Genomic DNA, 20,073 nt, shown 5'->3' with positions numbered 1-20,073 from the left:
TCTTCCGCTCTTCTCTATCTCAAAGGCCTTTGCATGGTGGTCAGACCTGATGGTGGAACACGCTGAAACCTTCTTGTGTCTTTACTCGGCTGACATGGACGCGGCTCTTGAAGTTCAGCCTCCAGACAGCTGGGACAGTTTCCCTCTCTTTCAGCTGCTCAATGACTTCCTGAGGACGGACTGTGAGTGGGGGATCTTGAACATTCAGCATGGGGACTCAAGTAGCTGTACGTGCCTGACCATTGGTTCAGCAGGTTCACTCTGGGCTTAGGAGCCTTAGAAGGAGTTAGAATTTAACACATTTACATAGCAGAATTTCAACGAGTACTTGTACTGCATTTACACAGATTCAAATGCCCACTTTTACTTTTGGTGCACAGATTAATTTAGGATCTCTCATATTTATCTAGGTTCTGTTAGATAGGTACTTTTTTGGAAGTATACTTTGTAGTTATGTATTTGAATGAATAAGGTGATGTGTTCATAGATAGATGTGTCCTGACACAATTTTGTCACTTCCGATACGATACCGATATTGGAGCCTTGAGTTTTGGCCGATACCGATATTAAACAATACGATATCAGCACAAATCATGGTACATACTTAAATTAGAAAAGGTTTGATCAAGTGAAATTACTTATAAAACAACGGAAGGTGTAAGAAAACGCAAAAATTATGACCAGGGCCGCTCCTGGCTAAATCGCGGAAACTAAATTGTTCAATAAGTATTTTTTGTGTGAAAAATAACAAATTTAACATCATTAAAATCTCAATCTATAAATATTCCTGACAAAACTGCAACCTAGGTTTGAAATATGGGGAAATAATTATAAAAATACAATACATTCACTAATTGTGTAACAAAAAAGATTAGTTGGAATAATACATAATGTTGGATATAGAGAAAATACAAACTCTTTATTTATTGAATCTAAAATATTGAAATTCAATGATTTGGTGCATTTGCAAACAGATACAATTATGCACAAAGCAAACTATAACCTTCTACCCAAGAAAGTACAACAATTATTCTCAACAAAATAGGAGAAATATAACCTTAGAGAAAAATGTAACTTAAAACATTTGATTGCACATACAACACTTAAGACCTTGAGCATATCAGTATGTGGAATTTAATTATGGAATAGATTATCATTAAGCGAAGAAGTCAGAGTGCTAATATGATCCAGTTTAAGAGGTTATTCAAACTACCAGTTTGCAAAGTACAAGGAAGAATTATGATAAATGTCTTGATGTGTTTGAAAATTAGATATTAATCATCTAATTAAGTGAATCATAGCTGATTTACCTATTTATTAAAATAACTGTTGTATTTAAAAATCCTTGATGTAAATCATGTTACAAATTGTGAACAAGAAGTAAACATACAGTATGTGTTAGTAATCGCTATGAAGGGTAGAAGGGGCAGGATTAAATAAGATGTGCTTCTTCCTACTACTTTTTGGGCATGTTGTAAAGAAAAATTTAAATTATGTGATATTTCATGTTGAAACTGTTTACATGTTCGAAATAAACTTCAACCAACCAACCCAACCAATACAACTGCCTTACAAGCCAACCACAAACCCTCAACCACGTGGGATGATGTCTTACAAAATGTTGCATTATATATATACTGTATATCTGTGATGGAGCAGGAATGGGGTTACGTTACGGTAAAATTTAATCTGAAGCGCCCTGTCATTCATTAATTGACATTGACATCAAGCAAAATGGGGCCCCACACAGATCGAGGGAGCCTACGCCCGGCACTTGATCTGCGTATAGGGTAGAGCGGCCCTCCTCATGACAGACTTATGCTGTCTTTAAATTGAAATGGAGCAGTAATTTGTTTTTTGGTGACACCTAGTGGTTACAATGATACATTAAGTTAAGCTCAGAATGCAGTAAATTGAATGATACGGACACATTTGTTACTGGATACTTTTTCAATATGCTTCTGCCTTGGAGACTTTGTATGTGTAAGTAATATGCAACTCTAAATAGTTGATACTTGTTTATATTAACAAATGGGCTGTTTTAGACAGCTTATCATTAATTTAAGGACATATGCTTAGCTTCTGTGCTAGTGTGTGCTTAGCTTTTGTGTAGCTGCTAGCTCGTGTAGCTGCTAGCTCGTATATTCTATCATGTTTACCTTTTGTAAATGACTTGACTGAAATAGAAGAAAATACCATCCTTGTGTGCTCATTGGAGGACATTTAGATGTTAACTGGCTGTCCAGCTTTGCACAAGTAAACACACTGCAGGACTGTATGTATCAGAGCTTACATCTGCGTTTTTGCATGCAAGCCAGCATCAGCTGATATGTTTTTTTTTTTGCTGATATCAATATCAGATCGGAACACCCCTATTAACTGATACCGTGATGAAGACTATGAAAAAATGCATATTAAACAGCATAATTGTAATAATGCCACCTCAATAAAACATTGACTGCCTTTTTAAAAACACAATACCTATTACAGTTTATTGACACCATATTTAAATGTATTATTTTAATTGTTACAACCATTGTGCGTTTTTTAAATGCAGGCGTTCCGTTTGTGGGTCAGACTTTTACATACTCACTGTGTAAATTGTGTGTGTGTACAAAGATAATGGTCCCGTCTTGACGACGGTTGCCGCTTGCTAGAAATGTCCATAATGAACCGCATTCTTGCCTGCAGGTACACCGATGCTGCGCGTTGTCCTGTAAAGGATACACTTCACTGCTCACTCTTCTGACTCAATCAGTGGGGTGCTAATTGTCCCCAGGGAATCCTTCCCCTTTCCTGTTAGCTAAACGGGAGTCAAGGAGAAGCCAGAGTCTAATTGACATATTCATCTTAACAGATAGCATTACGGATAGTTGACTGCGTCTGTACAATTGAAGTGCATACCAGTGGACATAGTGAACGCATACAATAGACAACATTACAGAGTCAGTCAAATAAATCTGGCATCAGTACAGTTTCCGAGACATGAATGGAATGGAATATTTCTTCCTTGCAATCAACACTCTGAGCTAGGGGCCTTAAGCAGAATTTTATTTGACCCCACCCAACCCCATTACACATTTTTTCCACATTTTTTTATTTATGTGAAAGATTTGTATCCCTAAAAATCAAACTTGAATTTAATGTGATGCATGTTTTGTACTAAAATTAATTAATGGGAAATATATTAAATAAATAAAAAATTACATAATTAAAATATAAGTTTGGAAACCTTCCTGGTACAGGTCCAAACAGGAATTGAGCCCAGTACTACTAGGCTAGTACCATGTTTACAATATAAACACCAAAACACAATACTGGCACAATGAAGTTAATGGCAAAGACTATTTCCTGAACCAACTGAAATGAACGCATACTTGCAAATGAAACTCAGAAGTGTAAGAAAACAGGATCTAGCCATCCATTTTATACAGCTTGTTACACTCTGGGTAAGTTGCTACCTCATCACAGGGCCAACACAGATAGACAGGCCAATTCAGTGTTGCATATCAGCCTAGGTCAGGGGTCGGCAACCCAAAATGTTGAAAGAGCCATAATGGACCAAAAATACAAAAACAAATCTGTCAGGAGCCGCAAAAAATTAAAAGCCATATTACATGTATCATGAGATATAAATTTAATTAAGAGGACTTAAAGGAAAGTAAATGAGCTCAAATATAGCTACAAATGAGGCATAATGATGCAATATGTACATACAGCTAGCCTAAATAGCATGTTAGCATCGATTAGCTTGCAGTCATGCAGTGACCAAATATGTCTGAATAGCACTCCACACAAGTCAATAACATCAACAAAACTCACCTTTGTGCATTCACGCACGTTTAAAGTTTGGTGGACAAAATGAGACACAAAAAGAAGTGGCATAAAACACGTCCTAGAACAGGGGTCGGCAACCCAAAATGTTGAAAAAGCCATAATGGACCAAAAATACAACAACAAATCTGTCAGGAGCCGCAAAAAATTAAAAGCCATATTACATGTATCATGAGATATAAATTTAGTTAAGATGACTTAAAGGAAGCTAAATGAGCTCAAATATAGCTACAAATGAGGCATAATGATGCAATATGTACATATCGCTAGCCTAAATAGCATGTTAGCATCGATTAGCTTGCAGTCATGCAGTGACCAAATATGTCTGATTAGCACTCCACACAAGTCAATAACATCAACAAAACTCACCTTTGTGCATTCACGCACAACGTTTAAAGTTTGGTGGACAAAATGAGACAGAAAAAGAAGTGGCATAAAACACGTCCTAGAAAGTCGGAGAAAGTTCTACATGTAAACATACTATACGGTGAGTTCAAGGACCGCCAAAATTAGTAGGACAAAACGGCGCTCGCCAAATACTCGAATCAGTGAAGCATGTTTAATATAAACTGTGTGATTTATAACAATTAGGGAGGTTTGTGTCATGTTTGTCCTCCTACACAAACCATACTAAAACAAAAAATAGATTTTTTTTCCCCTCATCTTTTTCCATTCTTCATACATTTTTGAAAAATCTCCAGAGAGCCACTAGGGCGGCGCTAAAGAGCCGCATGCGGCTCTAGAGCCGCGGGTTGCCGACCCCCGGCCTAGGTGCATGTATTTGGAGGTGGGAGGAAGGGGGAGTGAACTGAGCTGAGAGAATCCACGCACCTAACAGGGAAAAACATGCAACCTCCACACAGAAAGACCCAGAGCCCAGGAATCGAACCCAGGACCTTCTCACTTTGAGGCACGAGCACTAACCACTGCCTCCACTGTGCTGCCCAACTAAATATTACACATACCACTCCACTCAAGAACTTCCATTCAGCATCGCCAGGATCCAGCATTAACTCTCTTTTAACATTCTAGACTACAAAATAAAAAAACACGTTATATTTGTGCTGATATCGTATCAGATTTATATCAAGGCTGCAATCACGTTTGTCGTTTCATAAGTAAAAAAAGTTGAACCGAGACACACCTAATTTAAATCACTTCGAAGGCGTCATCTTTTCGCTCCTTACTCTTTTCTGCTCCTTCGTCCGGCATTCACTTTCACACTCGCCTGTTTTGGCGAAGAATTGTGACGTTCGTCAACTTTTGAGGACAAATACTGTAGGTTGGATGAACTCCAACATCGGATACATTTCTGATTTATATCCACATATGAAAGAAGCCTGGGTCGGATTTGAAAAAATCTAAACTGTATATAATATAGTAAATATGATATAATAATATAATATCAGTATATATTATATACTGTATATATAATATGTAAATATTAAATATGTTATATTTTGTATTGCTACTATGGTACATTTTTTGTCTACTTTATACCTTCTGTTTTCGCCCTCTGTTTGTGCCCTTGTGTGCATTATCCTTTCCATCCTTTGGAACTGAGCTACTGTGTGGAACAATTTCCCTTGTGGATCAATACAATTTGTCTAAGTCTAAATGTAAGTAATCACATTGAAAAATGTCAACGAAAAATCAGTCATTGAAACCTCAGATACAAGTCACATATGGGCAAAGAATTGACCTGCGGTGTGAATGTAGTCTTTAGACTAGCGTTGACTTTTGGGACAGCCTACACATCTACAATACAAACTAGTGCTGTCAAAATTACACATTTTTCTATCAGAATAATCACACTTTAGAGAAATGTTGATCTGTCCCAATTAATCATAATTATTCGCTGTAAATGTATTGCATAATTCAAATAAAATTAAAAAAAGACCCTAATATTCCGACACAAATACAATTTCACTGGCAGAATGTCATACAGGAACATGTTTTAAAATGTTATACTTGGATGTACCTTATTTATTTGCTCAAAATTAGCCAACTGTTTTACCGAAAGTATTGTTTGGGGTTCATGTTGAAGTGAAATTTGCCAACGAGCACACAAGTCAGAGCCTCCTCATTCTGACGTATGATTTGACCTGATCACTGACCGTGTAACAACCTGCTCCATCTTTCAGGTGACCATCCACAATTAAGGAAAAGGAGCATGGACAGTCAAAATACGTTGCGCAATTAATCTAGGTTCATACATGATAAATGCAGTAATTTTTCGGGATACATCGCACTAGTGTTGTCCCGATACCAATATTTTGGTACTGGTAACAAAATTATTTCGATACTTTTCTGTACTTTTCGATACTTTTCTAAATAAAGGGTACCACAAAAAATTGCATTATTGGCTTTATTTTTAACAAAAAATCTTAGGGTACATTAAACATATGTTTCTTATTGCAAGTTTTTCTTTAAATAAAATAGTGAACTTACTAGACAACTTGTCTTTTATTAGTAAGTAAACAAAGGCTCCTAATTAGTATGCTGACGTATGCAGTAACATATTGTGTCATTTATCATTCTATTGTTTTGTCAACATTATGAGGGACAAACTGTAAACATTGATTATTAATCTACTTGTTCATTTACTGTTAATATATGCTTACTTTCTCTTTTAACATGTTATTTCTACACTTCTGTTAAAATGTAATAATCACTTATTCTTCAGTTGTTTGGATGCTTTACATTAGTTTTGGATGATACCACGGGGCGGTATAGCTCGGTTGGTAGAGCGGCCGTGCCAGCAACTTGAGGGTTGCAGGTTCGATCCCCGCTTCCGCCATCCTAGTCACTGCCGTTGTGTCCTTGGGCAAGACACTTTACCCACCTGCTCCCAGTGCCACCCACACTGGTTTAAATGTAACTTAGATATTGGGTTTCACAATGTAAAGCGCTTTGAGTCACTTGAGAAAAGCGCTATATAAATATAATTCACTTCACTTCACTTCACCACAAATTTGGGTTTCAATCCGATACCAAGTCGTTACAGGATCATACATTGGTCATATTCAAAGTCCTCATGTGTCCAGGGACATATTTCCTGAGTTTATAAACATAACATAAATAAAAAAGAAAACGAAAGAAGATTTTGCGATGCCAAAAAATATCGACATAATCATAGTAGTATAGACTAGATAAGCTCCTGTACTTGGTATCATTACAGTGGATGTTAGGTGTAGATCCACCAATGGTGTTTGTTTACATTTTGACGCCGGTGAGCTACGGTGTGTAATGAAGCATGTTTAGCTATTCCTCGTCCTGCCTACTTGTAAGAAATGTACTTTATTTGTCGCCATGGAGGCGAGGATTAGTGATTTAGAAGTAGCTAAAACACTGCAGACTGCGGCTGGTCTTTAGCCGCTAGCTATCTAGCCATGTCTTAAAGAACCTCTTCCGGTGGGCGTTTTATTGTTATAACTTCACCTTTATCGTTAGTTTTTAAGCCAAAATGCATCCGTTCTCTCTTTTCTGCCTACACACTGTGTCTGCTTGTAAGTACTGCTTGATTGTGTACTGCCGAACACGCTCGTCTGCTTGTAAACCAGAAATTACACGACGTGAAGACGATGGCCCCGTCGAGGGTGGAGGACCGGTACTTTTCAGAGGTGGTATAGTACCGAATATGATTCATTAGTACCGCAGCACCGTATAACCCTGCATCGCACAAGTTAACGCTTTATTTTTGACAGCCCTGATACAAACACTATGTTTTAAACACAAGCTGTATCATGATGAAGACATGCAAGGAAGGTCATCTGCTGCGGCCCCCCACAGCGGTGCGCTTATGTAGCAGTAAATAGCCTTAGCACCAGACAGGCGCCAAAGTCTCGTCGCCTTTAGAGGAGTTAATGAGGTCCAAAGCAGCGTTTTTTGTGGGCAGCGGCGAGGCCTGCAAACACACCTCTGGACACAACACATCCAAGTGGACAACAGCAGCTGAAAGTGGCTAATTAGCAGAGTGGCAATCAGGGAACACAGGAAAAATTGCACCTACTGTGCATCGCTGACCTTGACTCCAACGCCAACACACAAACACACACATGCTCAGAGGGGGAGAGAAAAACAAAGACAGAGAGCGCTGCATGGAGCCGTGAGGCATCGCATTAGCACACACTGGCCTCCATTTTATCTCCTGTGGTCTTTGTCAGTGTTGTCTTTTTACCAGTTGGATGCCGGCAGAGAAAGGGAGACGCGTGTGTTTGTGTGTGTTTGTGTGTGTGTGTGTGTGTGTGTGATCGGTTGGGATTTAAAAACAACAAACAGATCCAACCTGGATCTGTTACACTGATTACTGATTAATGCTGTGGCACACCTGTGAGAAGAGATGATTCCCAACCAGCAAACTTAAAGTAGTCCAAAGAACACTTGAACATGACATGAGAGGTTCAGGCTCAATTGGAATTCTCCTTCCTCAGCCTCCCCATGTTTACTTGACCCTCGTTCTTGGCTCTCGCATCTTTTGCCTATGCATACGAACGAAATCTCGCTACGTTATCAACCCTCGCCGTTTGCCAGAAGTGACGTAAGGCAGATGTGAAAAATGGTTGTTTATTTTTCAAGATGCCGTTGCGCGTGATGTTCGGCTTTGCTTGCGCTCTTCTTATTTTCTTCCGCCTGTCTTTATTAAGAAGAAGACCGTTTAGAAGACAACGCTTTTGGCGAGACATGCAAGTGCTGTCGGATCAGCTCGCGTTATGTAAAATATGTTTCTGTTACGGTTTCAGTGGGAGAAGGGAGGGCACAGAGGCATATTTATTAATATAATAAAATGACGTGTGTAATAAATCAAGATACATATGGTGTGACTATAGCTCTGTCCCAATTCAGGGTCTGCATCCTTTAGAGGACCCGGCCTACGCAGCCTCAGAAGACTGGACCTTCGGAGGCACCTCCGAAGGATGCGTCACCCGTTGTTAAATGGGACAGTCTAGCCTGCGGAGGATACTTATTTGAAAGTGTATTCACTGCCGGTGCCGGTGCCGCTGCTTGTATTTGCCGCCATCATCAAAAAGATCTGGCTTGAACAAAGGCGCGCAAAGCATCTTGGGATATGGGAGGCCACAAAGGATAGTCGCGGTGCATCCTCCGAATACGGGGAAAAGGAGGGCGCATTCGTCGGCTGAATTTGGAGGAGCCTTCAAATTTCAATGAATTGGGACAGTCTTCGCGCAGCGATGTGACGTAAGCAGCCTTCAAATTCGCTCTTTGAAGGATGCAGACCCTGAATTGGGACACACCTTATGTGTTGTGTTTAACTGAGTGTTACCAGGAGTTGTTGAAGGTGCGTGTTGAGCGAGATGCGGAAGTCAGGGTGGTCAAGGCAGCCTCGCAGGTCCGTGGGCAAGCAAGAGGTCAGGGGCAGGAGCGAGGCATCGAGAGGTCGAGATCCAGGAAGGCAGCCAGGCAACCAGAGGGAATTCAGGGAGACGAGACACACAGCTCGAAACCAGGAAACGGAGGAACGCTGCGGGATGATGACACAGGTCACAAGACGATGAGCACAGAGGAAGAGAAACACAGAGAGAGCGAATGCACATAGGGAGAGAGCTAGAGACGTGTAGGCTTATTGTACCATACAGGGGGCTACGTTCTGGCCCTGGAATGCAGGTTGCGCTGGCTTAAGAAGCATGGAGCCTCATCAGCGTCAGGTGTGTAGATTGCAGATTAAAGACAGCTAAGGAATGCGCTTGCGCCGTGACAGTTCCCATGTGTATTTGTGTTTGAAGCCAATATTAATGTGCAGTAGCAAAGGTTTGAAGTCTGACTAAAACTATGAGTGTCATTATTATGAAAATCAGGTCTGCGAGCTCACTTTGCTTCAAGGGACGTACGTTGTTCTTCCTTCCTACCTAACAGGGGGACGGCGTGGCGAAGTTGGTAGAGTGGCCGTGCCAGCAATCGGAAGGTTGCTGGTTACTGGGGTTCAATCCCCACATTCTACCATCCTAGTCACGTCCGTTGTGTCCTTGGGCAAGACACTTCACCCTTGCTTCTGATGACTGCTGGTTAGCGCCTTGCATGGCAGCTCCCGCCATCAGTGTGTGAATGTGTGTGTGAATGGGTGAATGTGGAAATACTGTCAAAGCGCTTTGAGTACCTTGAAGGTAGAAAAGCGCTATACAAGTATAACCCATTTATCATTTATTTATTTATAACAGATCATTCGAACGCCTCTTGATTGACATGAACACGTAAAACCAAGGAGGGGAGGGCAAAAACAAAGGTTGAGGAGGGGTACTCAAATTGAGCCTTAGTCATGAACACAGGTGGGTAAAACCTGTACCGAAGTAATAGTAATGTTATTTTGGAATACTTTGACTCAATTAAAAGTAAAAAGTAGTCATCCAAATATTTACTTAAGTAAGAGTATTAAGCAGATATTTTGAAAGTGCTGGCAACCTCGCCAACTACGGTACATTGCATATGAATTTGCACTAAATTAGTTTTGCTTACAATTTTGTTGTACAATGTACAATGACAATAAAGATATATTCTATTCTATTCACAAACTCTTCAATTCAATAATGAAATATTACAAAAATGTCATCTTTGTCTCCTAACAGATAACCTCTGCAATGGGAAGTTCCACAAACACCTGCAAGACCTGTATGCCCCCCTGGTGGTCCGCTATGTGGATCTGATGGAATCCTCCATTGCTCAGTCTATTCATAGAGGCTTTGAAAGGGAATCATGGGAACCTGTCAAGTAAGGGGACTTTATTTGTTTACATCCTTAGCTTCCTATGACGTTCATCTAATGCGGGGGTCAGCAACGCCGCATGCGGCTCTTTAGCTAGTGGCTCCCTGGAGCTTTTTCAAAAATGGAAAAAGATGGAGGGAAAAATATATTTGTTGTTTTAATAATGTTTCTGTAGGAGGAAAAACATAACACAAACCTTCTTAATTGTTAGAAAGCCCACTATTTATTATGTTTGTGTTTATGCTTCACTGATGACAGTATTTGGCCAGCGCCAATTTGTCCTACTAATTTTGGCGATCCTTGAACTCACCGTAGTTTGTTTACGTGTACAACTTTCTCTGTCGCTGCCACAGAAAGACGTGTTTTATGCCACGCCTTCTTTGTCTTATTTTGTCCATCAAACGTTTTATGCTGTGCGTGAATGCACAAAGGTGAGCTTTGTTGATGTTATTGACTTGCGTGGAGCGCTAATAATCCATGCTAACATGCTATTTAGGTTTGCTGTGCGTACATATGGCATCATTATGCCTTGTTTGTAGGTATTTTGAGTTAATTTAATTTCCTTTACTTATGTCCTGTGTATTTAATTTATATTTGCATGTCTCATGACACATTATCTGTATGTAATATTTGCTGCATTTCTGATTGTGTGCCATGTTGTTCCAGACCACAGCAAACGTTACCCAGCTTGCAAAGATTGTAATGAATCCATTAGAAGACAGCCTGTCCTTTCCTTTAACTTGGGCACACACATCTATATTTTTGGCAGTTTTATAGCCAGCATATAGTAATGATTGTATTATATAGAACTGGTAATACTTAGTTTTTTCATTATGTCCAGGAAAAACCCACCAGTGTTGACATTGTCAACCCGCAGCTCATTTTTATTGATACGCATCTATTAAGGAAATGTTATTATTATTATGAATTGTTATTAACTATTAATTAATTATTAATACTAAAATAATTAATATAATACTACACCAGTTTGCTTTGTCAGCTATAACACAAAGCTAAGATGTTGATAGCTTAGCATATATCGACCTACATTATATTGTTTTAGCATCTTTAGATTATAAAATATATCAAAGCGGCCATCAATCTTTATTGTTTTATGTATGCCGACCAAAGCAGAAAAAAGTTTGTACAAAATAGATTAACGTAATACAAGACAAAGACAGTATTTTGACACTGTCACAGATGTATTATAATAATTATATGTTGTAATATGAACATTAGAAGTAGTATTATGAGTATTATAAGTAGTTTAAGTATCATGTATTATTATGAATATTATATTTAGTATTGTGTGTATTATATGAAATATTATGAGTATTATAGTAGTATTATGTGTTTTATATGTAGTATGTATATTGTAAGTAAAATGAGTATTATAAGTAGTATCATGACTATCATAAGTAGTATAATGATTATTAGAAGTAATATTTTGAGTACACTACAGTAGCTGTCAATATTACAGTTTGGAATGTGTTTTGTTTAGCCCCAGTTTCTGCCACTACTTCCTATTTTGTGGTTTTATTTTGTTACATTACATTTAAGTTTCCTGTTTTGGTTGTTAGTTCTGTGTATTACTTTATGACACTTAACACCAATTTGCTTATTTTTAAGTTATTATTTCCTGTTTGCTAAAATGACAGGTACTCATCCTGTGTATTTCTATACACAGGTGTTTCATCTATATGAACTACTCTACTCTAGGCTGACCATACGTCCTCTTTTCCCCGGACATGTCCTCTTTTGCGGGGGTGTCCGGGCGGGGTTTCTTAGATGCCTCAAATGTCCGGCATTTTGAGTTAGGGTTGCGTGTATTTTCAATGTACATCTTGGGCAGGGATCGGCAACCACTAACAACTAAATTAAGGGCGTGCCGTGATGGCACTGCATATATTAGTGTTGTGTCATTCGCGAACGATTCGTTCGAAAGAACGAATCTTTTGAGTGAACGTACTGAACCGAATCACTTCATGAACTGATTCGTTCCTTTCTCAGTTCAGTTGAGCTCCGCCGCGACCATGCCGGTATGAGTGGAACTGGCGCATTCTGTGACTCACTGAACCCTCGACGTCGGCGAACGACGCAGCCAATGAGAGGGCGGGGGGAGGGACTGAGCGAACGATTCGTTCACCGCGGATTAACGACATGAATCACTCAGTGAACGACAACGCTCTCGCTCTCTGCTCTGCTTGCCCCAATGCCGCGAGTGATTCTCCTCCCGTCGCGGGGATATGTTTCATGCCATTGGCATCCGTTCTCCATTCATTCTCCAAGCTAACGGCTAATGTTGACTCAAGCCACATGAAAACAAACACACGTCCCCATTATCTCAACACATAAAGTTAAAGAAAATCCGTGCAGGCTGAGCAGCAGCGACGCGAGGGGGAGGGGCGGAGGGTAACGTGTAGGGCAGGCTGTTTTGAGAAGATTTAAAATAAAAATAATAACTAATGTATGTACACATACATAGGCTATTATTTACACAGTTATTGTAACAAAAATAAATTTCTCCTTGGGGATCAATTCTGATTCATATTATTATTATTATTATTATCCATTCTACTGCAACTGTTGTTGTTGTTGTTGTTTAGTAGCTATCATAATCATTATAATAATGCTGATTTGCAATTAAACTGTACTGCTGCTGCAGAAGTGATTCGGTACACGTACTGAACTGCGGCCACAGTGTGGCGTTGTCAGTCACTGATTCTAGTGATTCGTACAGTCAAAAGAACTGCAGAAGTGATTCGGTACACGTACTGAACTGCGGCCACAGTGTGGCGTTGTCAGTCACTGATTCTAGTGATTCGTACTGTCAAAAGAACTGCCGATCCCATGAAAACAAGCCACATGAAAACTGTTTTGAGAAGATTTAAAATAAAAATAATAACTAATGTATGTACACATACATAGGCTATTATTTACACAGTTATTGTAACAAAAATAAATTTCTCCTTGGGGATCAATTCTGATTCATATTATTATTATTATTATTATTATTATTATTATTATTATCCCTTCTACTGCAACTGTTGTTGTTGTTAGATTAACGCGAGTCCCTACGCAGTGCGCGAATGTCTGCACTGTACTGTCTGTACTACGCACCCCCCCCCCCCCCAATTTTTATTTTGGGAGGGGGGGTGATTCGGTGAACAAATTTTTTGAACGAATCAATTTAAGGAACTGATTCTAGTGATTCAGTACAGTCAAAAGAACTGCCGATCCCATCACTAGCACACGTGGGAGACAGCAAGGCATACTTGGTCAACAGCCACACAGCTTACACTGACGGTGGTCGTATAAAACAACTTTAACACTGTTACGTTACAAATATGCGCCACACTGTGAACCCACACCAAAAAAGAATGACAAATACATTTCTGGAGAACCTCCGCACCGTAACACAACATAAACACAACACAACAAATACCCAGAATCCCATGCAGCCCTAACTCTCTAACCTCAACCGACGCACGGAGGGAGGGGGGGGTGATGTGTGGGGGGGGGGGGGGGGGGGGGGTTTGGTGCTAGCGGGGCGTATAATGTAGACTGGGAGAGTTAGGGCTGCATGGGATTCTGGGTATTTGTTGTGTTGTGTTTATGTTGTGTTACGGTGCAGAGGTTCTCCAGAAATGTATTTGTCTTTTTTTTTTGGTGTGGGTTCACAGTGTGGCGCATATTTGTAACGTAACAGTGTTAAAGTTGTTTTATACGTCCACCGTCAGTGTAACCTGTGTGGCTGCTGACCTAGTAAGCTTTGCTGTCATATTCGTGTGCAAGCAGAAGATGCATTCAACATGTGGCCAAGCAGGTATACTGTTTAAGCAGGCTGTAGAGGGCGCTAAAGGCAGTGCCATCACGCCCAAATTTCGGGTGTCTCCCGGGAAAAGTGGGAGGATTAGCAACTATGACGCTGTTGAACGCCATTCATGTAAATCTCGCGGGCCGCACTAACTTTAAACTGTCATATTAAAGTGCGGGCCGGGGCGCGTGTCTAAGACCCATGGTTTAAACATAGCACAAAGCAATAAAAATCTTTGTATACAGTGTTATTTCATTTTAAATTTCAAAAGAGTTTAGAGGCTCCCATTGTTTTCTTTCATTTGTGAAACCCGTCAAAATGGCTCTTTGAGTGATAAAGGTTGCCGACCCTAGACTCTAGGGTTAAGTTAAGAAGGGGTTAAACAAAACAAGCTGTGAAGGTGCGCATGCAGAAACATTCGTGAGGGAGGGGCAGAGACACAGAGCGAGAGAGCTAGTGAGTGGAGACAGACATGAAAACAAGAAATGCCGAAAAGTAAATGCAACTTCACGGATGATTTGCGGAAAAATTATTTGTGTTTTGGTCCTGGCCGTGACTCATGGGAAGCAGAATGCACTGTGTGCAAAGCAGGAACGTGTATATCTGTGGCAAACAAAGATCTACAAGCCCATATCGACACTACAAAGCACAAAACAGCTGTGCAGGGCGAGAGCTCGTTTATGACAACCTTTTTCCAAAACACAACATAGAATGTGAGATATAACAGGATAATGCATACATTTGTCATTTGTTTTCAAAACGCTTACAAAAAAGTGGTACCCCAAAAATGTACCCTGGGACCCCATTTTGAAAATTCCTAGCGCCAACACTACTGTCAACATAGGAGAAAAAATGCTTTATTTAAATAAATATATTATTTATGAAGCAAGTTCGAGTATCATTGGCAAATTTTCACCTAGTCCCAGCCTTGGCGTGCTGCCCGCTTTGGCACGCATATATGTGTCCTTCTCTTTGGGATTTCAGAATATGGTCAGCCTACTCTACTCATTTATGTTAACTACTTTATACACAGATGTGTCATCTACGTTAGCTACTCTATACACAGGTGTGTCGTTTTTGTTCACCACGCTCTACAAAGGTATATCATCTATGTTGGCTACTTCATAATCAGGTGTGCCAATTACTGTATGTTCCCTACTATATAAACAAGTTATTATTTCCTGTTTGCTAAGATGACAGGTACTCATCCTGTGTATTTCTATACACAGGTATTTCATCTATATTAACTACTCTATACACAGGTGTGCCATTTTTGTTAACTACTCTATACACAGGTGTGTCATCTATGTTAACTACTATAGAAACAGGTGTGTCATCTATTGTATGTTATCTACTATATGCACAAGTGTGCCATCTACTGTAGGTTAGCTGCTCTATACACAGGTGTGCCATCTATGTTAGCTGCTCTATACACAACTGTGTCATCGTTGTTCACTTATCTATACACAGGTGTCCCATCTATATTAGTTAGTTAGGCATGTAGAGTTGGGTGTCATCAGCATAACAGTGAAAGCTAACACCGTATTTGCGTGTGATGTCACTTAGCGGCAGCATGTAGATGCTGAAGAGTGCAGGGCCAAGAACCGAACCCTGTGGAACTCCGCACGTTACCTTAACATACTCCGAGGTCACATTGTTATGGGAGACGCACTGCATCCTGTCAGTAAGATAACAGTTAAACCAAGAAAAGTCTAAGTCTGACATACCAATAAGTGTTTTGATACGTTCTAATACATTTCTAGAATGTTATGATCGACGGTATGGAAAGGCAGCGCTAAGATCAAGTAGCAGCAACATGGATGAAGTATCAGATTCCATAGTTAGCAATAGATCATTAGTCACTCATGCGAGGGCTGTCTCCGTAGAGCGTTTTGCCCTGAAACCGGAAAAAAAATGTTTTTGTCTCTCATAATGGTTGTGAACGTTAGGCAACATTTTTTTTAAAGTGCAGTTCCCCTTTAAGGCACTTTTATATATTAATTTATTTATTTTAGACACATTTATTGATTTCTTGTTTTAAGCACATTGATTTCTGCATTCTAGGCCCATATATAGATTTATAAATGTTTTGGCACATTTATCAATTTAGTTATTTTAGGCACATTTATTGAGTTATGTTTTTTAAACCACATTTCTTGATTTTATTATTTGAGACACATTCATTGATTTATTTATTTTAGCCACATTTATGGTTTATTTATTTGAAGTGCATTTATTAATTTTTTATTTTTGGCACATTTATATATTGATTGATTTATTTTAAGAGGATTTATTCTTTTCTTTTTTTTTAAAATCTTGGCACATTTATGGATTTCATCATTCTACATAGATGTATTTATGTATTGTAGACACATTTTATTAATGTGTGTATTGATTTCTCTATTTTAGGCACATTTATGCCAGAGTATTGACAGTATAAATTTGATGTTGAATCTTTCCTTGTTATTCCTTCCAAATATTGTTGTTTTTGTTGTTGGTTACTTGAAGTCACACAGGTTTGGTTTCATGTTTGTCTTGTATGTAAATTGTGATCATGTTACTAATGATGTTCAACCCTTCCTCAGCTGTCTCACATGTGCTGTTTCTGTTTGTCAAACTCAGGGCTTCCAAACATTAACTTTACTGTCTAATAATGATAACAAAAAGTTGTGTGAGTTATGCAAATAATTGACTGTGCTTTATTAATTATTATACAGCTAAATGTAAATATATATTTATATATTCACACATACTGGGTTCTGTTTCTATCATGTGGAAATGTGTCATTTGAAATGATAATAGTTTTAATATCTAGTCCAGCAGTATTTAAAGTCAACACATAAAAATACATCGATATGATGAATTTTGATCAATTTCAAACACTAAATTCTGACTTCTTATCTTTAAAGCAATGGCTCGGGAACATCAGAGGATCTCTTTTGGAAGTTGGATGCTCTGCAGACGTTCATCCGAGATCTTCATTGGCCAGAAGAGGAGTTTGGCAAACACTTAGAGACTCGACTGAAACTCATGTCCAGTGATATGATTGAATCCTGCATAAAAAGGTAAGAAATAAATATTAATTTATTGCAAGCAAGTGATTCTGCTACTGATAAAATATGGCATCAAGGCATCAAAAGACTGATAGTTCAGGGAGGCGATTCTTTCCAGAATCCATTCTCGATTCAAACAAATTCTCGCAATGTACCATGTGATTTATTAATTATAATAAAACCTTTTCAAAAAGCTCCTCTCTTAGCTGCTGACGTATGATGGATATGCACAGCGAGTAAGCACAAAGATGGCTTTAAAAAAAACGGCTTTAAAAAAAAAATCTATTCTGAAAAACTTTGAATCGTTTCAGAATTGTAATAAATAAGAATCGTGATTCAGATATTAATCAATTTGCGGTCCGCACTGTGATTGATACAACCTGATGGGGGGGGGGGGTATGTTTTATCTACCTCATTGTTTCAAGAAATTCCTTGAGAGACGGTTATTACTTGTTTGATTTTTTTTTATAACTGTGATCGGACTTTCATCCTGATGTACTGTACTGGCTGCAACATTGCATAGTTGTTCACATATGCATCTGTTTTTACGCATATGGGTTTGTTAATAAACTTTTGTCATAGTTCAAGGTTGTACAGGTATGTGATTTTTCCTTCTATAGTCAAAAATCTGTCTTTTTTATCTCTGTAAAAATATAAAATATTATTTTCCGTTTTTCTTCGTTTTTCCCGACCTACAATGTGTTAAAATATTGATACGTCTATACCCGTGTAATGAGTACGGTTTTTGATAATCCAGTGGTAAAAACTGTGGTTTTCCATTAAAAATTATTAACTTAAAAATTTAAGCTAAATAGCGAATCAACTCCACGGGCAGGGGACAAAATATACGGGAAACATCAATGATGGTTTACGTATAAGAAAATCCATGATTGGTTGGTTGGTTTACTATGATGAGTCACAATTGGTTAAGATTAGGGCAAAACATTAAGGACAGGCCAATAGGAGGCAATATAGGGCGGGTCATCGAACCAGGAAGGGAAATCAATCAATCAATCAATCAATGTTTATTTATATAGCCCTAAATCACAAGTGTCTCAAAGGGCTGTACAAGCCACAACGACATCCTCGGTACAGAGCCCACATACGGGCAAGGAAAAACTCACCCCAGTGGGACGTCGGTGAATGACTATGAGAAACCTTGGAGAGGACCGCATATGTGGGTAACCCCCCCCCCCTCTAGGGGAGACCGAAAGCAACGGATGTCGAGTGGGTCTGACATGACATTGTGACAGTCCAGTCCACAGTGGATCCAACACATCAGCGGGAGTCCAGTCCACAGCGGGGCCAACAGGAAACCATCCCGAGCGGAGACGGGTCAGCAGCGCAGAGATGTCCCCAACCGATGCACAGGCTAGTGGTCCACCTGGGGTCCCGGCTCTGGACAGCCAGCACTTCATCCATGGCCACCGGACCTATGCAACTCCCCCTCGCAAGGGACAGGGGAGAAGAGGAGAGAAGAAAAGAAACGGCAGATCAACTGGTCTAAAAAAGGGGGGGTCTATTTAAAGGCTAGATTATACAAATGAGTTTTAAGATGGGACTTAAATGCTTCTACTGAGGTAGCATCTCTAACTGTTACCGGGAGGGCATTCCAGAGTACTGGAGCCCGAATAGAAAACGCTCTATAGCCCGCAGACTTTTTTTTGGCTCTGGGAATCACTAATAAGCCGGAGTTCTTTGAACGCAGATTTCTTGTCGGGACATATGGTACAATACAATCGGCGAGATAGGCTGGAGCTAAACCGTGTAGTATTTTATACGTAAGTAGTAAAACCTTAAAGTCGCATCTTAAGTGCACAGGAAGCCAGTGCAAGTGAGCCAGTATAGGCGTAATATGATCAAACTTTCTTGTTTTTGTCAAAAGCCTTGCAGCCGCATTTTGTACCAACTGTAATCTTTTAATGCTAGACATAGGGAGGCCCGAAAATAATACGTTACAGTAATCGAGACGAGACGTAACGAACGCATGAATAATGATCTCAGCGTCGCTAGTGGACAAGATGGAACGAATTTTAGCGATATTACGGAGATGAAAGAAGGCCGTTTTAGTAACACTCTTAAAGGCCTACTGAAATGAATTTTTTTTATTTAAACGGGGATAGCAGATCTATTCTATGTGTCATACTTGATCATTTCGCGATATTGCCATATTTTTGCTGAAAGGATTTAGTATAGAACAACGACGATAAAGATTGCAACTTTTGGTATCTGATAAAAAAAAAGGCTTGCACCTACCGGAAGTAGCGTGACGTAGTCAGTTGAACATATACGCAAAGTTCCCTATTGTTTACAATGATGGCCGCATGAAGTGAGAGAGATTCGGACCGAGAAAGCGACAATTTCCCCATTAATTTGAGCGAGGATGAAAGATTTGTGGATGAGTAAAGTGCAAGTGAAGGACTAGTGGGGAGTTGAAGCTATTCAGATAGGGAAGATGCTGTGAGAGCCGGGGGTGACCTGATATTCAGCTGGGAATGACTACAACAGTAAATAAACACAAGACATATATATACTCTATTAGCCACAACACAACCAGGCTTATATTTAATATGCCACAAATTAATCCTGCATAATAACACCTGCGTGTTTGTTATGCTAGCTCCTAGCTCCTCTGCTAGCTCCTAGCTCCAT

At 39.5% G+C, this 20,073-nt stretch overlaps 1 protein-coding gene across 4 annotated transcripts in view; it reads left to right on the top strand.

The window, feature by feature from the left end:
- Nucleotides 1–20,073, top strand: part of LOC133651914 (calcium-dependent secretion activator 1) — a 304,205-nt gene that overhangs the window by 183,179 nt on the left and 100,953 nt on the right. For all 4 annotated transcript variants that reach the window (XM_062050168.1, XM_062050159.1, XM_062050151.1 and 1 more), the window contains 3 exons: nt 26–182; nt 10,416–10,557; nt 17,278–17,433. In XM_062050168.1, the coding sequence (XP_061906152.1) occupies nt 26–182; nt 10,416–10,557; nt 17,278–17,433 (455 nt within the window). The remainder of the gene's footprint in view (nt 1–25; nt 183–10,415; nt 10,558–17,277; nt 17,434–20,073) is intronic.

The sequence above is a fragment of the Entelurus aequoreus genome, linkage group LG01 (assembly GCF_033978785.1).
Source record: "Entelurus aequoreus isolate RoL-2023_Sb linkage group LG01, RoL_Eaeq_v1.1, whole genome shotgun sequence".
Lineage (NCBI taxonomy): Eukaryota > Metazoa > Chordata > Actinopteri > Syngnathiformes > Syngnathidae > Entelurus > Entelurus aequoreus.
This window is presented reverse-complemented; position numbering and strand designations above follow the sequence as displayed.